This window comes from Bos javanicus, chromosome 10, assembly GCF_032452875.1.
Source record: "Bos javanicus breed banteng chromosome 10, ARS-OSU_banteng_1.0, whole genome shotgun sequence".
In the NCBI taxonomy this organism is placed as follows: domain Eukaryota; kingdom Metazoa; phylum Chordata; class Mammalia; order Artiodactyla; family Bovidae; genus Bos; species Bos javanicus.
This window is the reverse complement of record NC_083877.1, coordinates 71,822,427-71,840,532: the sequence shown is the minus strand read 5'-3', so window position 1 is coordinate 71,840,532 and position 18,106 is coordinate 71,822,427. Positions and strand designations below refer to the sequence as shown.

The 18,106-nt window shown below is 39.0% G+C and overlaps 1 protein-coding gene across 2 annotated transcripts in view; it reads right to left on the bottom strand.

Annotated features, from left to right (window-relative positions):
* The window catches only part of PCNX4 (pecanex 4), a 38,227-nt gene extending 20,460 nt beyond the window's left edge, over nt 1-17,767 (bottom strand). Inside the window, exons 1-2 of one of the 2 annotated variants that reach the window (XM_061429045.1) lie at nt 17,333-17,767; nt 3,724-4,467 (exon numbers count right to left, since the gene is read on the bottom strand). In XM_061429045.1, coding sequence (XP_061285029.1) covers nt 3,724-4,412 — 689 coding nt within the window. In that variant the 5' untranslated portion in view covers nt 4,413-4,467; nt 17,333-17,767. The remainder of the gene's footprint in view (nt 1-3,723; nt 4,468-17,332) is intronic. The other variant, XM_061429046.1, reaches the window with a different exon arrangement.
* Between the last annotated feature and the right edge of the window lie 339 nt (nt 17,768-18,106).

The window sequence follows — 18,106 nt, the reverse complement described above, 5'->3', positions numbered from 1 at the left end:
ATTAATGTGGTTCTTTTATACAGAAAAATGTTTAAATATTAAAGTTTCTGATAACATAACAGTTATTTTCTAGAGCAAAAAAAAAAAAAAAAAAAAAATCCAAGCCTGCAAGAAAAAAACCTGTTTTTCTAACAACCATAAAAATATTTCAAGTTCTGTACACTCACTCACAATCCACGTACCTAGAAAAAGATGTTCTTAATACATAGTGAATAAGATGATATAAATATGTATCATTCATTCAAACAGTTCCTGAGAGTCTATGAATTAAGAATTGTAGGTTTAACATTTGTCTTTAATAAAAATGTTAGAAAAAATCATTTAAAAATTATTAATATACAACTATACTAGGTAGAATAAAGGATGAAGAAAGAGAAATTTACTACACTGTATGGCTTATCTCTTAAACTTTAATATTCTCTGAAAGGAACTTAAGATACAACTTGACATATCTGACAACTCTCCAAATTTGAATACACATTTCATATAGTATTTATCTGCAGTTATCTCACCTACAGTGAGATAGTAACTCAATAATTTACATTCTGAAAATAATAATCTTATAAACTTAAATCTTTTAAAAAGGGTCAAATGTATAAATATACATTTAAACTTGATTTTGTTAACTTCTCAAAATCAAGCAATTAACATATTTTATAGTTAGAAATTCTAGTGGTACTCAGAAATCAATTATAACAGAATTTCCATAAATTCTCTCTTTACATATATGATTAGCTGAATAACTATAAAGCTGTTATAGTGTCCTCTGGTCCATCAATGTAACACAATTAGAAAAGATTAAGAGCTAAGGAACATTAGACGTCTAAGAATCAGTCCGTTTCAGTACACAAACTGGCTACACATTTTTAAATGCCTTGTTTTCTTTTAGGCTACCATAACAAAGTAGGATAGATTAGATGGCTCAAACAATAGAAACTTCTCACAGTTCCGGTACATAACAAAGTATCCTAAGACAAGCAGCTCAAACAATAGAAATTTATTTCTCACAGTCTGAGATCAGAATGCCATTATGATCGGGTTCTAACGAGAACTCTCTTTCTGGCTTCAGGAAGCCAATTTCTCACTGCATCCTCACGTGGTGGAAAGAGATGAAACTCTCTAGTGTCTCCACAGGGGCACCAATTCCATTAGGGACTAGGACTACCCCAACTAATTACCTCCCAAAGACCCTCACAAAATATCACTACACTGGGGGGTTAGGGCTTCAACATATGAGTTTTGAAGAGACATACAGTCAGTCCGTAACATTCCACCCCAGTCTCCCAAATTCATGTTCTTCTTATCTGAAAAATATATTCATTCCTTCTCGACAGCCACAAAATTCTTAACTCATTCCAGCATCAACTCTGAAGTCCAAAGTTATATCTAAATATCATCTAAATCATATACAGGTAAGACTTGAGGTATGACTTATCCTGAGACAAAATCCTCTCCAGTGTGAACCTATGAAACCAGACAAGTCATGTGCTTCCAAAACCCAGTGGTGGGACAGGCAAAAGATGGACATTCCCATTCCCAAAGGGAGAAACAGGAAAGAAAGAAGGGGTGTTTGGTCCTAAAGAAGTCCAACATCTGGCAAGGCAAATTTCATTAGATTTAAAGGTTGGAGAATAATCCTCCTTGGTTTCATACTCTGCTCTCCAGGTCCCCAGAGTGGCATGTGACCCAAAGAGCTCTAGGTGTGGGTTCTATGCACCACAGCTCTACAGAGCAGTACCAGACCCAACGCTTCCAGCAGAGACCTTCTAGCCTGCTGAAACCTGATAATCTCAGAATCACTTTTGAGGTCACTTTTCTCTCTTCTTAAAGAAAAACACATGTTCACAGCCAAATAACTCTAATATCCCTGTCCTGTCAAATTTAAGAAGCTGAACAGCCTTCGTTCATTGTATCTTTGTTTCCGTGTTTCTACTCATATAATCCCAGAACTCGTTAAATTCATGAGTGACAGTCTGGCCACACCTTTGGTGTTCCCTTCAGAATATGCTTTCTCATTTTTTACAATATGGACAGGCTGACAGTTTCCTAAACCTTCAACCTCTGGTTCCATTTTGCTTAGCAATTCCTACTTCAATTCATCTCTCTTCTTTATATTTTATTATAAGCAGTCAGGAGAAATTAAGCTGTTCATTCAACACTTTGCTTAGGTATCTCCTCAGCTATATGTCCTAATTCATTACTCTCAAGTTCTACCTTTCACAAAACTTCAGAAAAAGTTCTTTACAAATTCTTTGCGACTTTCTAACAAGGACTGCCCTTTCCTCTAGTTTTCTATAACCTGTTCTCACTGCTGTCTTAAGAGCTCACCAGAATTGCCTTTAATGTCCATATTTCTAGCACTCACTTCAAAACTCTTCTAGCCTCTACCCATTATCCAGTTCCAAAGCTGCTTCTATACTTTTAGGTATTTGTTATTGGAGTACACCATCTTCTAAAAGAATCTTTGGTGGCTCAAATGGTAAAGAATCTGCCCACATTGCAGGAAACCCGGGTTCAATCCCTGGGTCAGAAAGGTCCCTGGAGAAGGAAATGACAATTCATTCCAGTATTCTTGCCTGGAGAATTCCATGGACAGAGGAGTCTGTCAGGCTACAGTCCATGAGATCACAGAGTCGGACATGACTGAGCATCTAACACTTTCACTTTCACCCCAGCTTCCTGGTATCAAAATCTTAGTTAGCTCCTAAAGAAATAGTCTGAATGGCTTAAACAACTGAAATTTATTTCTTACAGATCTTAAAGTCTGAGATCAGAGTGCCACCATGATTAAGGTATGGTGAAAACTCTGGCTTGCAGGCAGCTGCCTTCTCCCTTTACCTTCATATGTTAAAGGGAGAAATCAGACTCTCTGGTGTCTCTTCCTATAAGGGTATTAATCCCATCCCACTAGGGCCCCACCCTTATTGTCCTAATCAGCTTCCAAAAACTCCATCTCAAAATACCACCACAATGCAGGTTAGGGATTTAACGTATGAATGTGCTCAGTCACTCAGTTGTGTCCAACTCTTTGCGACCCCATGAACTGTAGCCCACAAGGCTCCTCTGTCCACGGCATTTTCCGGACAAGAATACTGGAGTCAGTTGCCATTTCCTTCTCCAACATATGAATGGAGGGGCACAAACATTCAGTGGTGCTGTAAGTGGTGCCTCTACATTTCTATTGGTGAAAGAGAAAACTACAAACTATAGAAAGAAATGTCAGATTTAGAAAAGGCAAGCCAAAGAGGTCAAATAATTGTGTTTACAATGGCTATTTTCTCTTTTTCTTCCATAGTAAATTGATTTTAAAAAATCAATTATTTTCTATAGTTACAACAAAATTAAGTAAGTTATTCTATCCATTTTAAATCCATTCAATCTATGTATAACATTTATCAGTATCAATTTTAAATTTCTGTTTCCCCTCACAGGGAAGTTCTCTTTTCACAGGTTTTAGCCAGGCTATGCTACAGATTCATGGCTCCTTATTTAAAGTAAATACAGGAATTAAACTTTACTTATAAAGGATTTTCTTTTTACTCTTCAATAAGATTTAACTACTGCTTTAGAATGAATGTTTAACAAAGATTAGTCCTATGAGATTAATTATCAAAACAACTTATCACTCAATGGTTTGGTGACTTAATTCATAGACTCTTTTTTTTTTAAATACTAAGGACATTGCTTAAAAATAAAGTTATAAAGTATTTGATAGTTTATTACCTGTGTGCAAGATCTATAGAAACGAAGAAAAAAATATAAACAGGTCTCAGAAGAGGAGTGATTTCATAAGCATCCTGGGTTTGGAAAGTTGCAGACTCTGTAGGTGTGTTTACGATTAAAGAATATTCTCCTATACACAGCGTCATCCATCCAAAGACAAAGAGTAGAACAGTGCCTCCCGCACTGCCATACAGCAGGGTTATTCTATGCGGGAGCAAATACCATGTTCCAAGACCACACAGTAGTCCAGCAAGAACAGAATGAAAAACTGTGTTGGCCGTATGTTTTTTGCCAGGAATCAGAAATTTGATGGTCTCAGCACCAGCACAACCTGTAAACTCATGCTCATCTTCCTCTGCTAAAATGTCTGTGGTCAGCATTCTCTCCACTGTTACTGATTTGTTTCTGGCGTATAAACTTGTGAACTGGATGACAAACGCAGTGAAAAGCATCAGTCCACCTGAAAGCACTGCTGTGTGATAGTCTTCCAGGATGCCTAATTGGTACAAAAGTGTTCCTATTCCGCCTAAAACCCATGGCACCAAAAAAAGGACAATCTGATGAACATATATGTAAGGAGGGGCACAATAGCCCAGTTTGAGTCGAGGGCCTCCAAGAACAGTCTGTGGAAAGCGCTTCAGGAAGAAGTCCTGTTTGTAATCGTTCAGCAGAGGCACATCTGGACTCATCCTTCTCACTCAGATTATTCTGAAAGTCACTTTCTTTTCTGTAATACAGCAGTCACTAAGAAAAAGAAAAAAATCACTATTTGAAAACATCATACTTAAAACATAAGGGAGAAAAAAATCCACATTTCCATTAGTTAGTTCCTTAGGGCAGGATTTGTATCTTCACTTCTCTATCTCCTTTCCATTGCCTGACACGTACTTGGCACAAAACAAACAGTTGCTAAGTGCTTTTTAAGTGAATATGAAAAAAAAATATTCACTATTAATTTACACAGAACTTAGATAAACTTAGAATTTCTTAAGTAACTCACATTTTCAGATTCTAAGGTCAAAGGCAAGTTCAAAAAGCCAGTACTCTCAACTCGAATCTGTTAGTGGTTTAACCGATTATTTCCCTGAGTGTTTCTGTTGTTTGTTGTTTTATACTTTTCTATTACAAGGGTGAGCAAAGTTTTTCTATAAAGGGTCAAATAGTAAATATTTTAGGCTTTGTGGACCATATGGTCTCTGTTTCAGTGACTCAACCCGGCTGTTGTTGCAGAAAAGCAACCATAGATAATATATACATAAGTGGATATTAGTAGTCACGTTTCAATATAACTTTACAGTCTTTACCCAAACAGGCTGTGGGCCAGATGAGCCTGTGGGCCACAGTTTGCCAACCTCTGCTCTATAAAATAAGGATATTCTCTGTAATTCCCTTGAAGTGAAATGGAAATAGAGGTGGAAAATAGAGATACTGGTAGTAGTCGCATCTCTTAACAATTATAGTAAATTTAGGTTTTCTGCTAATTTAAAAAGTCAAATTCTGCTAAAATAGTAGTTCAATAAAAAGCCATTTGCAACTCAACATGTAGTAGAAAGAACAACTGGAAACCAAAGACTCTAAGGGCCAGTTTACATGCATATTATTAACTAGGTTACCACATGCAAACCACTTCATGAAATTCATGGCACAACAATGTGACTGCAGAGTACCACTGAACTGTACACTTGGAAATGGTGAAGATGGTAAATTTTATGTTCTATGTATTTTACCGCACACAAAAAACTTAAAGCCATCTTAAAGTAACTTTTCTTCCCATCAGTTTAAGAGAGTCTTTCTGAAAGTTCCTCCTACCCAACCAGTATCAGCCCTGGAGAGAGCTTTTGGGTCACCATTGAGAATAACTACCTTACAGCACATCTTGGGAAGCTGGGAAGTTCTTTATCCTGTAAATACCTATTGTCTTATATCTTCCAGCTACTGGTCTTAGTTCTGCACAGAAGGTCATAGCTTTTAATCACATCACAGCCCTGCAAGTACTCACAAAATAACAGAACCAGAGGGCCAGATGGAACCTTATTCGTTGATAGTTTAACCTCAGAAAATGCAGACTGCCTCCTCGCCCTCTGAATGAGCTTATCTCCTGCATACTGATGTCAGTGTACTGTGTTCTGATATGCTTGTTCAGCAGAACCATGGGCAGGTGGGCAAAGATTCTAATTTCAGTTACCTATGGATGATGCTCTCAGATAGGAAAAAGAGCTTGGATGACTGGCTTGGGCATTTAAAAGCTGACCCCTCCTTCTCCACTAAGGGAAGTCAGGAACAATGTGAGATGACTTGCCGGGAAAGGAAGCCAGAAATTGAAAATACCTTATAAACTAGATTACCTAGCTGCATGTTACTGCCCATATTCAATTACCTTTTAGTACTTTTGAGTCTTCTGTAAATTTAAATGTTCTCGCCCATTTGGTTGAATATTCTGTGATTATATTCCAAAGAGTGGAATAGTCTAAAGAAGATCTATTGTTGACTTGGAAACTTGGAAAGATGCCCACAATATATTGCAAAGTAAAATAAACACATTGATGATCCCATATGTAACAGAAAAAAAAAAGTATGCACACTTTCAGGTATACATGGTTATTCCACGTGTGTAAGTATACAAACACTAGGGGAGGATACTAGGATGGCGCTTTATTTTAAAGGGATATAAAAAGAAAGGCTGAAAGATACAGGACTGTTTGCCCTACAGAATGTTTCTTAAACAGATGTCTATGGTTAGAGAAGTTTGAGAAACTATTATACCAGACTGTCATCTTGAAGAGTCATAATGGATATCAGCAGACCAAAGATTCTGAGACATCTTCGAGTTAAAAACAAAACAAAACACCATTTCAAATCTGCTTAAAATATATCATTTAAGTTTTCCAAACTTATTTGACCTTGGAACCTATTTTCCCCTTGATATCTAATAACGGATCATGTGTGCAGTGTTTTATGGAAATTGCTTTCAGAAATATTGGCCTGGGCTTCAGTTGGAACCTTAAATATTTAGCCAGGTGGAGTTAAAAAAGATATACCATTTAAAGAAGAATGTCATGAATGAAGGTACACAAGAAAAAATAAATAAATAGAAATTTCATAGGCAGCAAGTACATCAGGTTTTTTTTTTCTCATACCGTAAGAATAAAAGAGTATTACATGACAAATGCTGTAAATTCATTTAGGCAAAAATTATGACAAATTAGTACTGTTTGGCTTTTACTTTATTACAGATCCTGGATTACTTTAAAAACATCTTTGTATGAAACGACAGTTACATTTATATAGACAGATTTTCTAAATCCTAATCTGGATTACTAGCATGAAAAATAGAATCAGATTAAAACTAACTCCCTAAATGAAAATTTGGCACACTTTGAGAGACTGTTAAAGACAGACTAATGTATTTATATGGCTGCTACTTACAATATGTTAAAATGAATAATGGCTCAAGGCTTCAGGGGAAAAAAATGTAAAAGCTGTGAAAAGAGAAGTTAAGGGATAAAGATGGTTGCCACAACAATGATTTAAGCCGTATGCTTTCTTCATATGCTACTCTGAAAGCAGGCTGACAAAACAGCCATAAATAGGTTGCTTTATTTGGAATCTGAGTCACATTTTTTACCGGTTACCCAATAGGAAACAGAGATCAATTTGGCAATGGTACAGATGGGAGTACTTAGTTACCAAAATCTTAACTTTGGTAATCATACAAGATATCAGCCTGAAAATCCCTTAAAACAAAGAAAGAGATAACAAAAAGTGGCAGTTTGGGGGGATTATTCTGAATTCATAGTTCTCTATATTTGACAAAAAGAATTCTTAGAAATAGAAGTTTTAGCAATTGCCTGATTTTGGTTAGCAAAGGTTACTTAAAAAAAAAAAATCTAGCATACTGTTTTTATTGTTGGTTTCATTCACTGAATCCACACATTTATTTTCCACTAGATTAGAATTTTTTCTTAATGAAAAAGATACTAACATAAGATCTACCCTCTTAGATTTTTAAGTGTACAATGCAGCATTGTTAACTACCACGGTAATGTTGTACAGTAAATCTCTAGAACTTATTCATCTTGTGTAACTAAAACTTGCTAAATAGTAACTTTCCATTTATTCCTCCCCCAAGTGCCTGGCATATCATTCTATTCCCTGTTTCTAGGACTTTGATGATTTTAGATACCTTATGTAAGTGGAATCATGTACTATTTGCCTTTCTGTGACTTGTTTATATAATTTATCATGTCTTTAAGGCTCATCCATGTTGTCACATCTGGCAGGATTTCTTTTTTAGGGCTTATTAATATTCCATTTTATGTACATATCACATGTTCTTTATCCATTCATCAGATGATGGACACTTGGTTTCCTCTACTTTTTGGCTATTATGAATAATGCTTCAGTAAACAAGAAAGTGCAAATATATTGAAAGGTCTTGCTTTCAATTCATTTGGATAAATACCCAGAAATGGAATTACTGGATCACATGGCAGTTCCATTTTTAATTTTTCAAGGACTCTTCATAAAATGTTTTCAGTACCACTGTACTACTTTTGTGCAATGTGCCATTCTGTATTCCCACTAACAGTGGGAAGGTTCCAATTTCTCCACATCCTCCCCAACACTTGCTATCTTTTTTTTTAACAGCTATCCTAACAGGTATGAGGTGATATCCAAGGAGCACTTGTTCACTGTACCTCTACTAAAGTTCTGTTGTACTTTGAGGAACATCAAGTTACAGTAAATCTTTGCTCTCCTATTTTTAACTTCTAAAAGCACTTTTTCATCCCTAAATATTGCTTTTTATAGAATACTATTATTATTTTATAAATATGCTCTATCTCTCTGAGAATATTCACTACATGTATGTATATATGTTGTATGTGTAGGTAAATGTCACATATTTTTTGTAATTTCCTCATGTCCTTGGCCTCTTTTCTACTGAAGTATTCACCTTCTTATTTTAAAAAACTTTTTATATATGAAGGATATTAACTGTGACTTATGTTACAACCCTTTCCCCCCATTATGTTAACTTGCTCTTGAAGCACTGTTAGAAGATGCTGGCAAGGATTAACCATTACATTTTAATAGTTGTTAGACTAAATTCTTCCTTTCACAGAGAAACAGCTAAATGATAAATTAGTACTTTCCACAAATGTAAACATTGTGGACATTCAAAGTCAGGAGAGGCGGTGGTGAGGAGATACCCCTCGTCCAAGGTAAGGAGCACCGGCTGTGCTTTGCTGGAGCAGCCGTGAAGAGATACCCCACGTCCAAGGTAAGAGAAATCCAAGTAAGACAGTCAATTTAATCACACTAGGACCACAGCCTTATCTAACTCAATGAACTAAGCCATGCCCGTGGGGCCACCCAAGACGGGTGGGTCATGGTGGAGAGGTCTGACAGAATGTGGTCCACTGTAGAAGGCAATGGCGAACCACTTCAGTATTCTTGCCTTAAGAACCCCATGAACAGTATGAAAAGGCAAAATGATAGGATACTGAAAGAGGAACTCCCCAAGTCAGTAGGTGCCCAATATGCTACCGGAGATCAATAGAAAAATAACTCCAGAAAGAATGAAGGGATGGAGCCAAAGCACAAACAATACCCAGTTGTGGATTTGACTGGTGATAGAAGCAAGGTCCGATGCTGTAAAGAGCAATATTGTATAGGAACCTGGAATGTCAGGTCCATGAATCAAGGCAACTTGGAAGTGGTCAAACAGGACATGGCAAGAGTGAATGTCGACATTCTAGGAATCAGTGAACTGAAATGGACTGGAATGGGAGAATTTAACTCAGATGACCATTATATCTACTACTGCGGGCAGGAATCCCTCAGAATAAATGGAGTAGCCATCATGGTCAACAAAAGAGTCCGAAATGCAGTACTTAGATGCAATCTCAAAAACGACAGAATTATCTCTGTTGGTTTCCAAGGCAAACCATTCAATATCAGTAATCCAAGTCTATGCCCCAACCAGTAACGCTGAAGAAGCTGAAGTTGAACGGTTCTATGAAGGCCTACAAGACCTTTTAGAAGTAACCCCCAAAAAAGATGTCCTGTTCAATATAGGGGACTGGAATGCAAAAGTAGGAAGTCAAGAAACACCTGGAGTAACAGGCAAATTTGGCCTTGGAATACGGAATGAAGAAGGGCAAAGGCTAATAGAGTTTTGCCAAGAGAATGCACTGGTAGTAGCAAACACCCTCTTCCAACAACACAAGAGAAGACTCTACACATGGACATCACCAGATGGTCAATACCGAATTAGACTGATTATATTCTTTGCAGCCAAAGATGGAGAAGCTCTATACAGTCAACAAAAACAAGGCCAGGAGCTGACTGTGGCTCAGATCATGAACTCATTACTACCAAATTCAGACTTACACTGAAGAAAGTAGGGAAAACCACTAGACCATTCAGGTATGACCTAAATCAAATCCCTTATGATTATACAGTGGAAGTGAGAAATAGATTTAAGGGCCTAGATCTGATAGATAGAGTGCCTGATGAACTATGGACTGAGGTTCGTGACATTGTACAGGAGACAGGGATTAAGACCATCCCCATGGAAAAGAAATGCAGAAAAGCAAAATGGCTGTCTGGGGAGGCCTTACAAATAGCTGTGAAAAGAATAGAAGTGAAAAGCAAAGGAGAAAAGGAAAGATACAAACATCTGAATGCAGAGTTCCAAAGAATAGCAAGAAGAGATAAGAAAGCCTTCCTCAGAGATCAATGCAAAGAAACAGAGGAAAACAACAGAATGGGAAAGACTAGGGATCTCTTCAAGAAAATCAGAGATACCAAAGGAACATTTCATGCAAAGATGGGCTCGATAAAGGACAAAAATGGTATGGACCTAACAGAAGCAGAAGATATTAAGAAGGGTGGCAAGAATACACAGAAGAACTGTACAAAAAAGATCTTCACGACCCAGATAATCACGATGGTGTGATCACTGACCTAAAGCCAGACATCCTGGAATGTGAAGTCAAGTGGGCCTTAGAAAGCATCACTACCAACAAAGCTAGTGGAGGTGATGGAATTCCAGTTGAGCTATTTCAAATCCTGGAAAATGATGCTGTGAAAGTGCTGCACTTGATATGCCAACAAATTTGGAAAACTCAGCAATGGCCACAGGACTGGAAAAGGGCAGTTTTCATTCCAATCCCAAAGAAAGGCAATGCCAAAGAATGCTCAAACTACCGCACAATTGCAATCATCTCGCACGCTAGTAAAGTAATGCTCAAAATTCTCCAACCAAGGCTTCAGCAATATGTGAACCGTGAACTTCCTGATGTTCAAGCTGGTTTTAGAAAAGGCAGAGGAAGCAGAGATCAAATTGCCAACATTCGCTGGATCATGGAAAAAGCAAGAGAGTTCCAGAGGAACATCTATTTCTGCTTTATTGACTATGCCAAAGCCTTTGACTGTGTGGATCACAATAAACTGTGGAAAATTCTGAAAGAGATGGGAATACCAGACCACCTGACCTGCCTCTTGAGAAATTTGTATGCAGGTCAGGAAGCAACAGTTAGAACTGGACATAGAACAACAGACTGGCTCCAAATAGGAAAAGGAGTATGTCAAGGCTGTATATTGTCACCCTGCTTATTTACCTTCTATGCAGAGTACACCATGAGAAATCCTGGGCTGGAAGAAGCACAGGCTGGAATCAAGATTGCTGGGAGAAATATCAATAACCTCAGATATGCAGATGACACCACCCTTATGGCAGAAAGTGAAGAGGAACTAAAAAGCCTCTTGATGAAAGTGAAAGAGGAGAGGGACAAAGTTGGCTTAAAGCTCAACATTCAGAAAACGAAGATCACGGCATCCGGTCCCATCACTTCATGGCAAATAGATGGGCAAACAGTGGAAACAGTGTCAGACTTTATTTTTCTGGGCTCCAAAATCACTGCAGATGGTGACTGCAGCCATGAAATTAAAAGATGCTTACTCCTTGGAAGGAAAGTTATGACCAACCTAGATAGCATATTCAAAATCAGAGACATTACTTTGCCAACAAAGGTCCGTCTAGTCAAGGCTATTGTTTTTTCCAGTGGTCATGTATGGATGTGAGAGTTGGACTTTGAAGAAGGCTGAGCACCGAAGAATTGATGCTTTTGAACTGTGGTGTTGGAGAAGACCCTTGAGAGTCCCTTGGACTGCAAGGAGATCCAACCAGTCCATTCTGAAGGAGATCAGCCCTAGGACTTCTTTGGAAGGAATGATGCTAAAGCTGAAACTCCAGTACTTTGGCCACCTCATGCGAAGGGTTGACTCACTGGAAAAGACTCTGATGCTGGGAGGGATTGGGGGCAGGAGGAGAAGGGGACGACAGAGGATGAGATGGCTGGATGGCATCACCTACTCAATGGACGTGAGTTTGAGTGAACTCTGGGAGTTGGTGATGGACAGGGAGGCCTTGCATGCTGCGATTTATGGGGTCTCAAAGAGGCGGACATGACTAGTGACTGGACTGAACTGAACTGAAACACTGGAATAACGTTTGATGATCTACAACGTGTTAGGTGATGGTACAAACACTGCTGTCTGACTCAAAGGAGTTTACACCAAGTAGAAGAGAGATAATTTTTCTCCCAAATAATTGTTACTGTTAAAAGCAACTCTGGAATTATTTTAATTTTCATTATCAAGATCACAGAGTAAGCAAAGAACAGAAAGTTTACAAGTAAAAATATTTAAAAAAATTAAATTTGTCAAGAAGAAGAAATTCCTGTTATATTTAAAAATGCCAACACAATCTTTGTCAGTAATGAATAGAATGTGCCCATCCATGTTCCAAAAAAGTATTTTTTTTTTTGAAATTTGAAAGGAGGGGCTTCCCTGGTGATTAAGTGGTGAAGAATCCACCTTCCAGTGGAGACACAGGTTTAATCCCTGGTCTGGAAAGATCCCATATGCTGGGAAGCAACTAAACCTGTATGCCTCAACCATTCAATCTGTGTTCCAGAGCCCAGAAGCCGCAACTAGTAAGCCCACATGTGGCAACTACAAAAACCTGGGCACCCTAGAGCTTGTGCTCCACAACAAGAGGAGTCATGGCAATGAACAGCCTGTGCACCACAACTTGAGAGCTGCCCCAGCTCTCTGCAACTAGAGAAAAGCCTGCACAGCAAGAAAGACCAGCACAGCCAAAATAAACAAATTAAATTATTTTTAAAATATGAAAGGAAATATACAAAAGTTCTACTTTTCTAAGCATAATCACCTTTACTAATTCGGGAGACAAAAAAATTCATGTTAGGAAAAAGAACTGTACACAGAAAATGATAAGACACTAATGAAAGAAATCAAAGACAACATAAACAGATGGAGAGGTATTTCACGTTCCTGGGTATGAAGAATCAATTTTGTGAAAACGACTATACTACCAAACACAATCTACCAATTCAATGTGATCCCTATCAAATTACCCATGGCATTTTTCACAGAACTAGAACAAAAAATTTCACAATTCATATGGAAACACAAAAGACCCTGAATAGCCAAAGAAGTCTTAAGAAAGAAGAATGCAGCTGGAGGAATCCACCTTCCTGACTTCAGATTATACTACAGAGCTACAGTCATCACGACAGTACAGTACTGGCACAAAAACAGAAATACAGACCAATGGAACAAGACAGAAAGCCCAGAAATAAACCCATGCACTTATGGGTACCTTATTTTTGACAAAGGAGGCAAGAAGATACAATGGGGCGAAGACAGCCTATTAAATAAATGGTACTGGGAAAACTGGACATTTACATGTAAAAGAATGAAATTAGAACACTTCCTAACACCATACACAAAGATAAACTCAAAATGGATTAATGACCTAAATATAAGGCCAGAAGCTATAAAACTCTTAGAGGAAAACATAGGCAGAACACTTGATGACAGAAATCAAAGTAAGATCCTCTATGACCCACCTTCTAGAGTAATGGAAATAAAAACAAAAGTAAACAAGTGGGACCTGATTAAACGTAAAAAGCTTTTGCACAGCAAAGGAAACTATAAGCAAGGTGAAAAGACAACCCTTGGAATGGGAGAAAATAACAGCAAATGAAACAACTGACAAAGGATTAATTTCCAAAATATACAAGCAGCTCATACAACTCAATACCAGAAAAACAAACAACCCAATCAAAAAGTGTGAAAAAGACCTAAACAGACATTTCTCCAAAGGAGACATACAGATGGCTAACAAACACAGGAAAGGATGCTCAGCATTGCTCATTGTTAGAGAAATGCAAATCAAAACCACAATGAGATATATCACTTCAAACTGGTCAGAATGGCCATCACCAAAAAGTCTACAAACAATAAATGCTGGAGAGGGTGTGGAGGAAAGGGAATGCTCTTGCACTGTTGGTTGGAATGTAAACTGATACAGCCACTATGGAAGACAGTATGGAGATTCCTTAAAAACTAGGAATAAAATCACCATATGACCCAGCAATCCCACTCCTAGGCATATACCGTGAGGAAACCAGAATTAAAAAAGACACATGAATCACATTGTTCACTGAAGCACTATTTACAACAGCTAGAACATGGAAGCAACCTAGATGCCCACTGACAGATGAATAGATAATGAAGTTGTGGTACATATACACAATGGAATATTACTCAGCCATAAAAAGGAATGCATTTGAGTCAGTTCTGATGAGGTGGATGAACCTAGAACCTATTATACAGAGTGAAGTGAGTCAGAAAGAGAAAGATAAATATTGTTTCTAATGCACATACAGAATCTAGAAAAATGGTTCTGAAGAATTTATTTACAGGGCAACAGTGGAGAAACAGACATAGAGAATAGACTTATGGACATGGGGAGAGGGGAGGAGAGGGTGCGATGTATGGAAAGAGTAACATGCAAACTTACATTACCATATGTAAAATAGATAGGCAAAGGGAATTTGCTGTATGGCTCAGGAAACTCAAACAGAGGCTCAGGGGCTCTGTATCAACCTAGAAGGGTGGGATGGGGAGGTAGATGGGAGGGAGGTTGAAAGGGAGGGGATATACGTATACCTATGGCTGATTCATGTTGAGGTTTGACAGAAAGCAACAAAATTCTGTAAAGCAATTATTCTTCAATAAAAAAAGATAAACTTCATGTTAGGAAAACAAAATGGCCTACATCTAAGAGTTTTTCAATCACACCAAGCTACTGACATATGAAATGGAAGTTTTGGGGGTTTTTTGTGGGTGAATTGAGAAACAGAAGGATAAATTTGGAAAAGGGGTTTTCAGAGAAGGGTGGGCCTGAGAGAAATCTACAAATGTCAAAATAGGAAGCTTTTGTTACCTAAGCCAGCATGGCAATGGCAGGTAGGACTACTTGATAAGACAAACACATACAAGAGGGGAAAGTGTCTAAAAGAAAAAGTTCTCACCATCAAGAAAGTGAAAACAAGGCAGGGGTGGGGGTAGGACAAATTGGGAGACTGGGATTCACATATATACACTACTATATATAAAACAGATAACAAATGAGAACCTACTGTATGGCCCAGGGAACTCTGCTCTGTGCTCTGTGGTGACCTACATGGGAAGGAAATCCGAAAAAGAGGAGGCATATGTCTATGTATGGACGATGCACTTTGCTGTACAGCAGAAGCTGACACAGCAGTATAAAGCAACTATAACCCAATTAAAGAAAAGTAGAATAAAATAAAAAGTAAAAGGTAATGGAAAAAAGGCAAAACCATTCATCAAATGGGAGAAAATTTCTGCAAATTATATATTCGTTATGGGACTTGTAGAAAATATAGAAAAATGTCGTACAACTTAATGAAAATACAAATAATTTAAAACTGGCCAAAATGTCTGAATAGACATTTCTCCATAGATAATATACAAATGGCCAACATAAGCATACGAAATGATGTTCAACAACATTACTCATTGGGGAAGTGCAAACCAAAACCACAATGAGATATCTTCAAATCCACTTGACTGGCTATCTAAAAGACAAACAATAAGAAGTACTGCCAAAGTTATAGAGAAATCAGAACACTCAAATGATAATGTAAAATGGTACAGCTGCTTTGGAAATAGTCTGGCAGTTCCTTAAAAGGCTAAACATAGTTATCATATTCCACTCCAGTCTTCTTGCCTGGAGAATTCCATGGACAGAGAAGCCTGGCAGGCCACAGTCCACGGGGTCTCAACGAGTTGGACACAACTGAGTGACTAACACACACACACACACACACACCCCCCATATGACCTAGCAGTTTCATTCCTAGGTACTTACCCATGAGAAAAGAAAACATTAGTCTACACAAGTATTTGTACATGAACATTCATAGAAGAAATATTATTAACAGCCTCAAACGGAAACAACATAAATGGCCATCAACAGATGAAATAAAACGTGATATATCCATAGGTGCATGCCCAGTCGCTTCAGTCGTGTCCGACTCCCTGTGACCCCATGAACTGCAGCCTGCCAAGCTCCTCTGTCCATGAGATTCTCCAGGCAAGAACAGTGGAGTGGGTTGCCATTTCCTTCTCCAGATATAGCCATACATTGGAATATTAATAAGACTACAAACAACAGTGAAATACTGATGCACGCTATTAATACAACATGAATGAACCCTAAAAACAGAATGCTAAGTGGAAGAAGCCAATCACAAAAGGCCACATACTGTACAATTCCATTTATGTGAAACATCCAGAGCAAATCTATAAGGACAGAAAACAGATTAGGGTTTGCCTAGGGCTGGTGGGGACAGGGAGAATGGCTGCTAAAGGATACAGAGCTTTTTGGGGGCGTGATGAAAATGTTTTAAATTTGAATTGTATGGAATATGAATTTTAATCTCAATAAAGTTCTTACAAAAGAAAAAGAAACAGAAAAGGTCCCCCACCTGGTACTTTCTGTGGCAGCTAATAACTAGTAGGCAGTTCTTTAAGTCGGAAATTAAATAAAGTGATGGTCAGGTGTCCAAACAATTAAACGACTAAAATGGCAACATCTGAACTGGCTTTGATTGCTATGATAAAGATGTGAAGATTTGGCATGGGTGATGGTAGACATCCAATAATATAAAGGATGGGCTCTGCCCTAATTGCAGGAATGAGAAAAAAATCCACCTAAGATTATACAAGTGAATAAGAGAAAAAAACAATTCAGAGGCCTGATTAAGTAACTTCTGGCGGAGTAGACTTCACTGAAGTAAATGTTGGTCCTTGATAAACACAGGATTGTGGAGAGACAGTGCAGATCGGTGGGGAAAGAGTTGTTCCTATTGAGGAGTCCGTGATTTGACTGATTTAGAGCAAAAGTGGAGAAAAGGAGAAAATTAATACAGTAGTAAGGGCCATAGTTCGTAATCTTTAGTTGGGTAACAAGCCCATTCCTAAACCAAGACTGAAAGGGCCATTTTCCATTTCCCAAGTATCTCTCAAAAATAAAATACTAAAATTCAATAGTCTAAAGAAGCCTTACGAAAGAAGTTAAAAGCACACCAGATTGATGAACTCTAGAGACAGAGCTCATCTCATGTCTTAAAAAATGCAGTCATCACTCTGCACAGGCTTGGAAATTAAGGCGGCCAAGGTAGGTATCAGGGATCTAACGTACCTGGAGTCACCTGAGGGAAGAGGCGAAGCGAAGGCATCCCGGTGAGGGCACTTCTGCAGGTATACCCGGGGTGCGCGCTCCCGCCGGAAGGCTGCCTGCGGTCCGAACGCCAAGGCAGAGGAACTGTGGCGGCCACGGCAACCAGCTCACCGCGGTGGCGTCGCGACCGGCACCTCGTTTCCATGGCTAACGTCAACTCCAGCAGGCGCCCCAGGGCGCAGAACGGACCTCGGGGGCGGGCCGCGCGCTCGGCTCGTCCCGCCCCTCGGCCTGAGGTTACCTCTGGGCCTCAGCCTGACCAGGCAAGGCCGAGAGTGGGGAGAGGCGCGCTCAGATCGCTCCAGCTCTGGGCCAACGCTCGCGTGACCCGGGACTATGGGACTTGCGTGGGCTCGAGCCTCGCCTAGAGCCCAGAAACGGCGGTGGGGGATCGCCGCTCTAGCTCTGAACTTTCACCCGCGTCGCGCCTCTACGCAAGAGCGTCGTTGCCCTGGTGACGCGACGTTCCTCCGGAGAGTAGAGCGCTCAGGCTGATAGAGAGATTTTAAGAGCCGGCGCCATTTTGAGAGCGTGTAGCAGTAAGTGGTTTGACTGACGAGTCTGGGTGTAGTGAGACTTCAACCGCTCAGGGTCCCGCGACCTACGTTAACCACAGCCGCACTTTGGCCGTCGCCACCCAATACACTGACGGTAATAAATGCGTTTAAGTGATACTTCATACATATACGTGTTCGCTGTCGCCCCTTTATTGTATTTTTCCCCCAAGAGTGGATT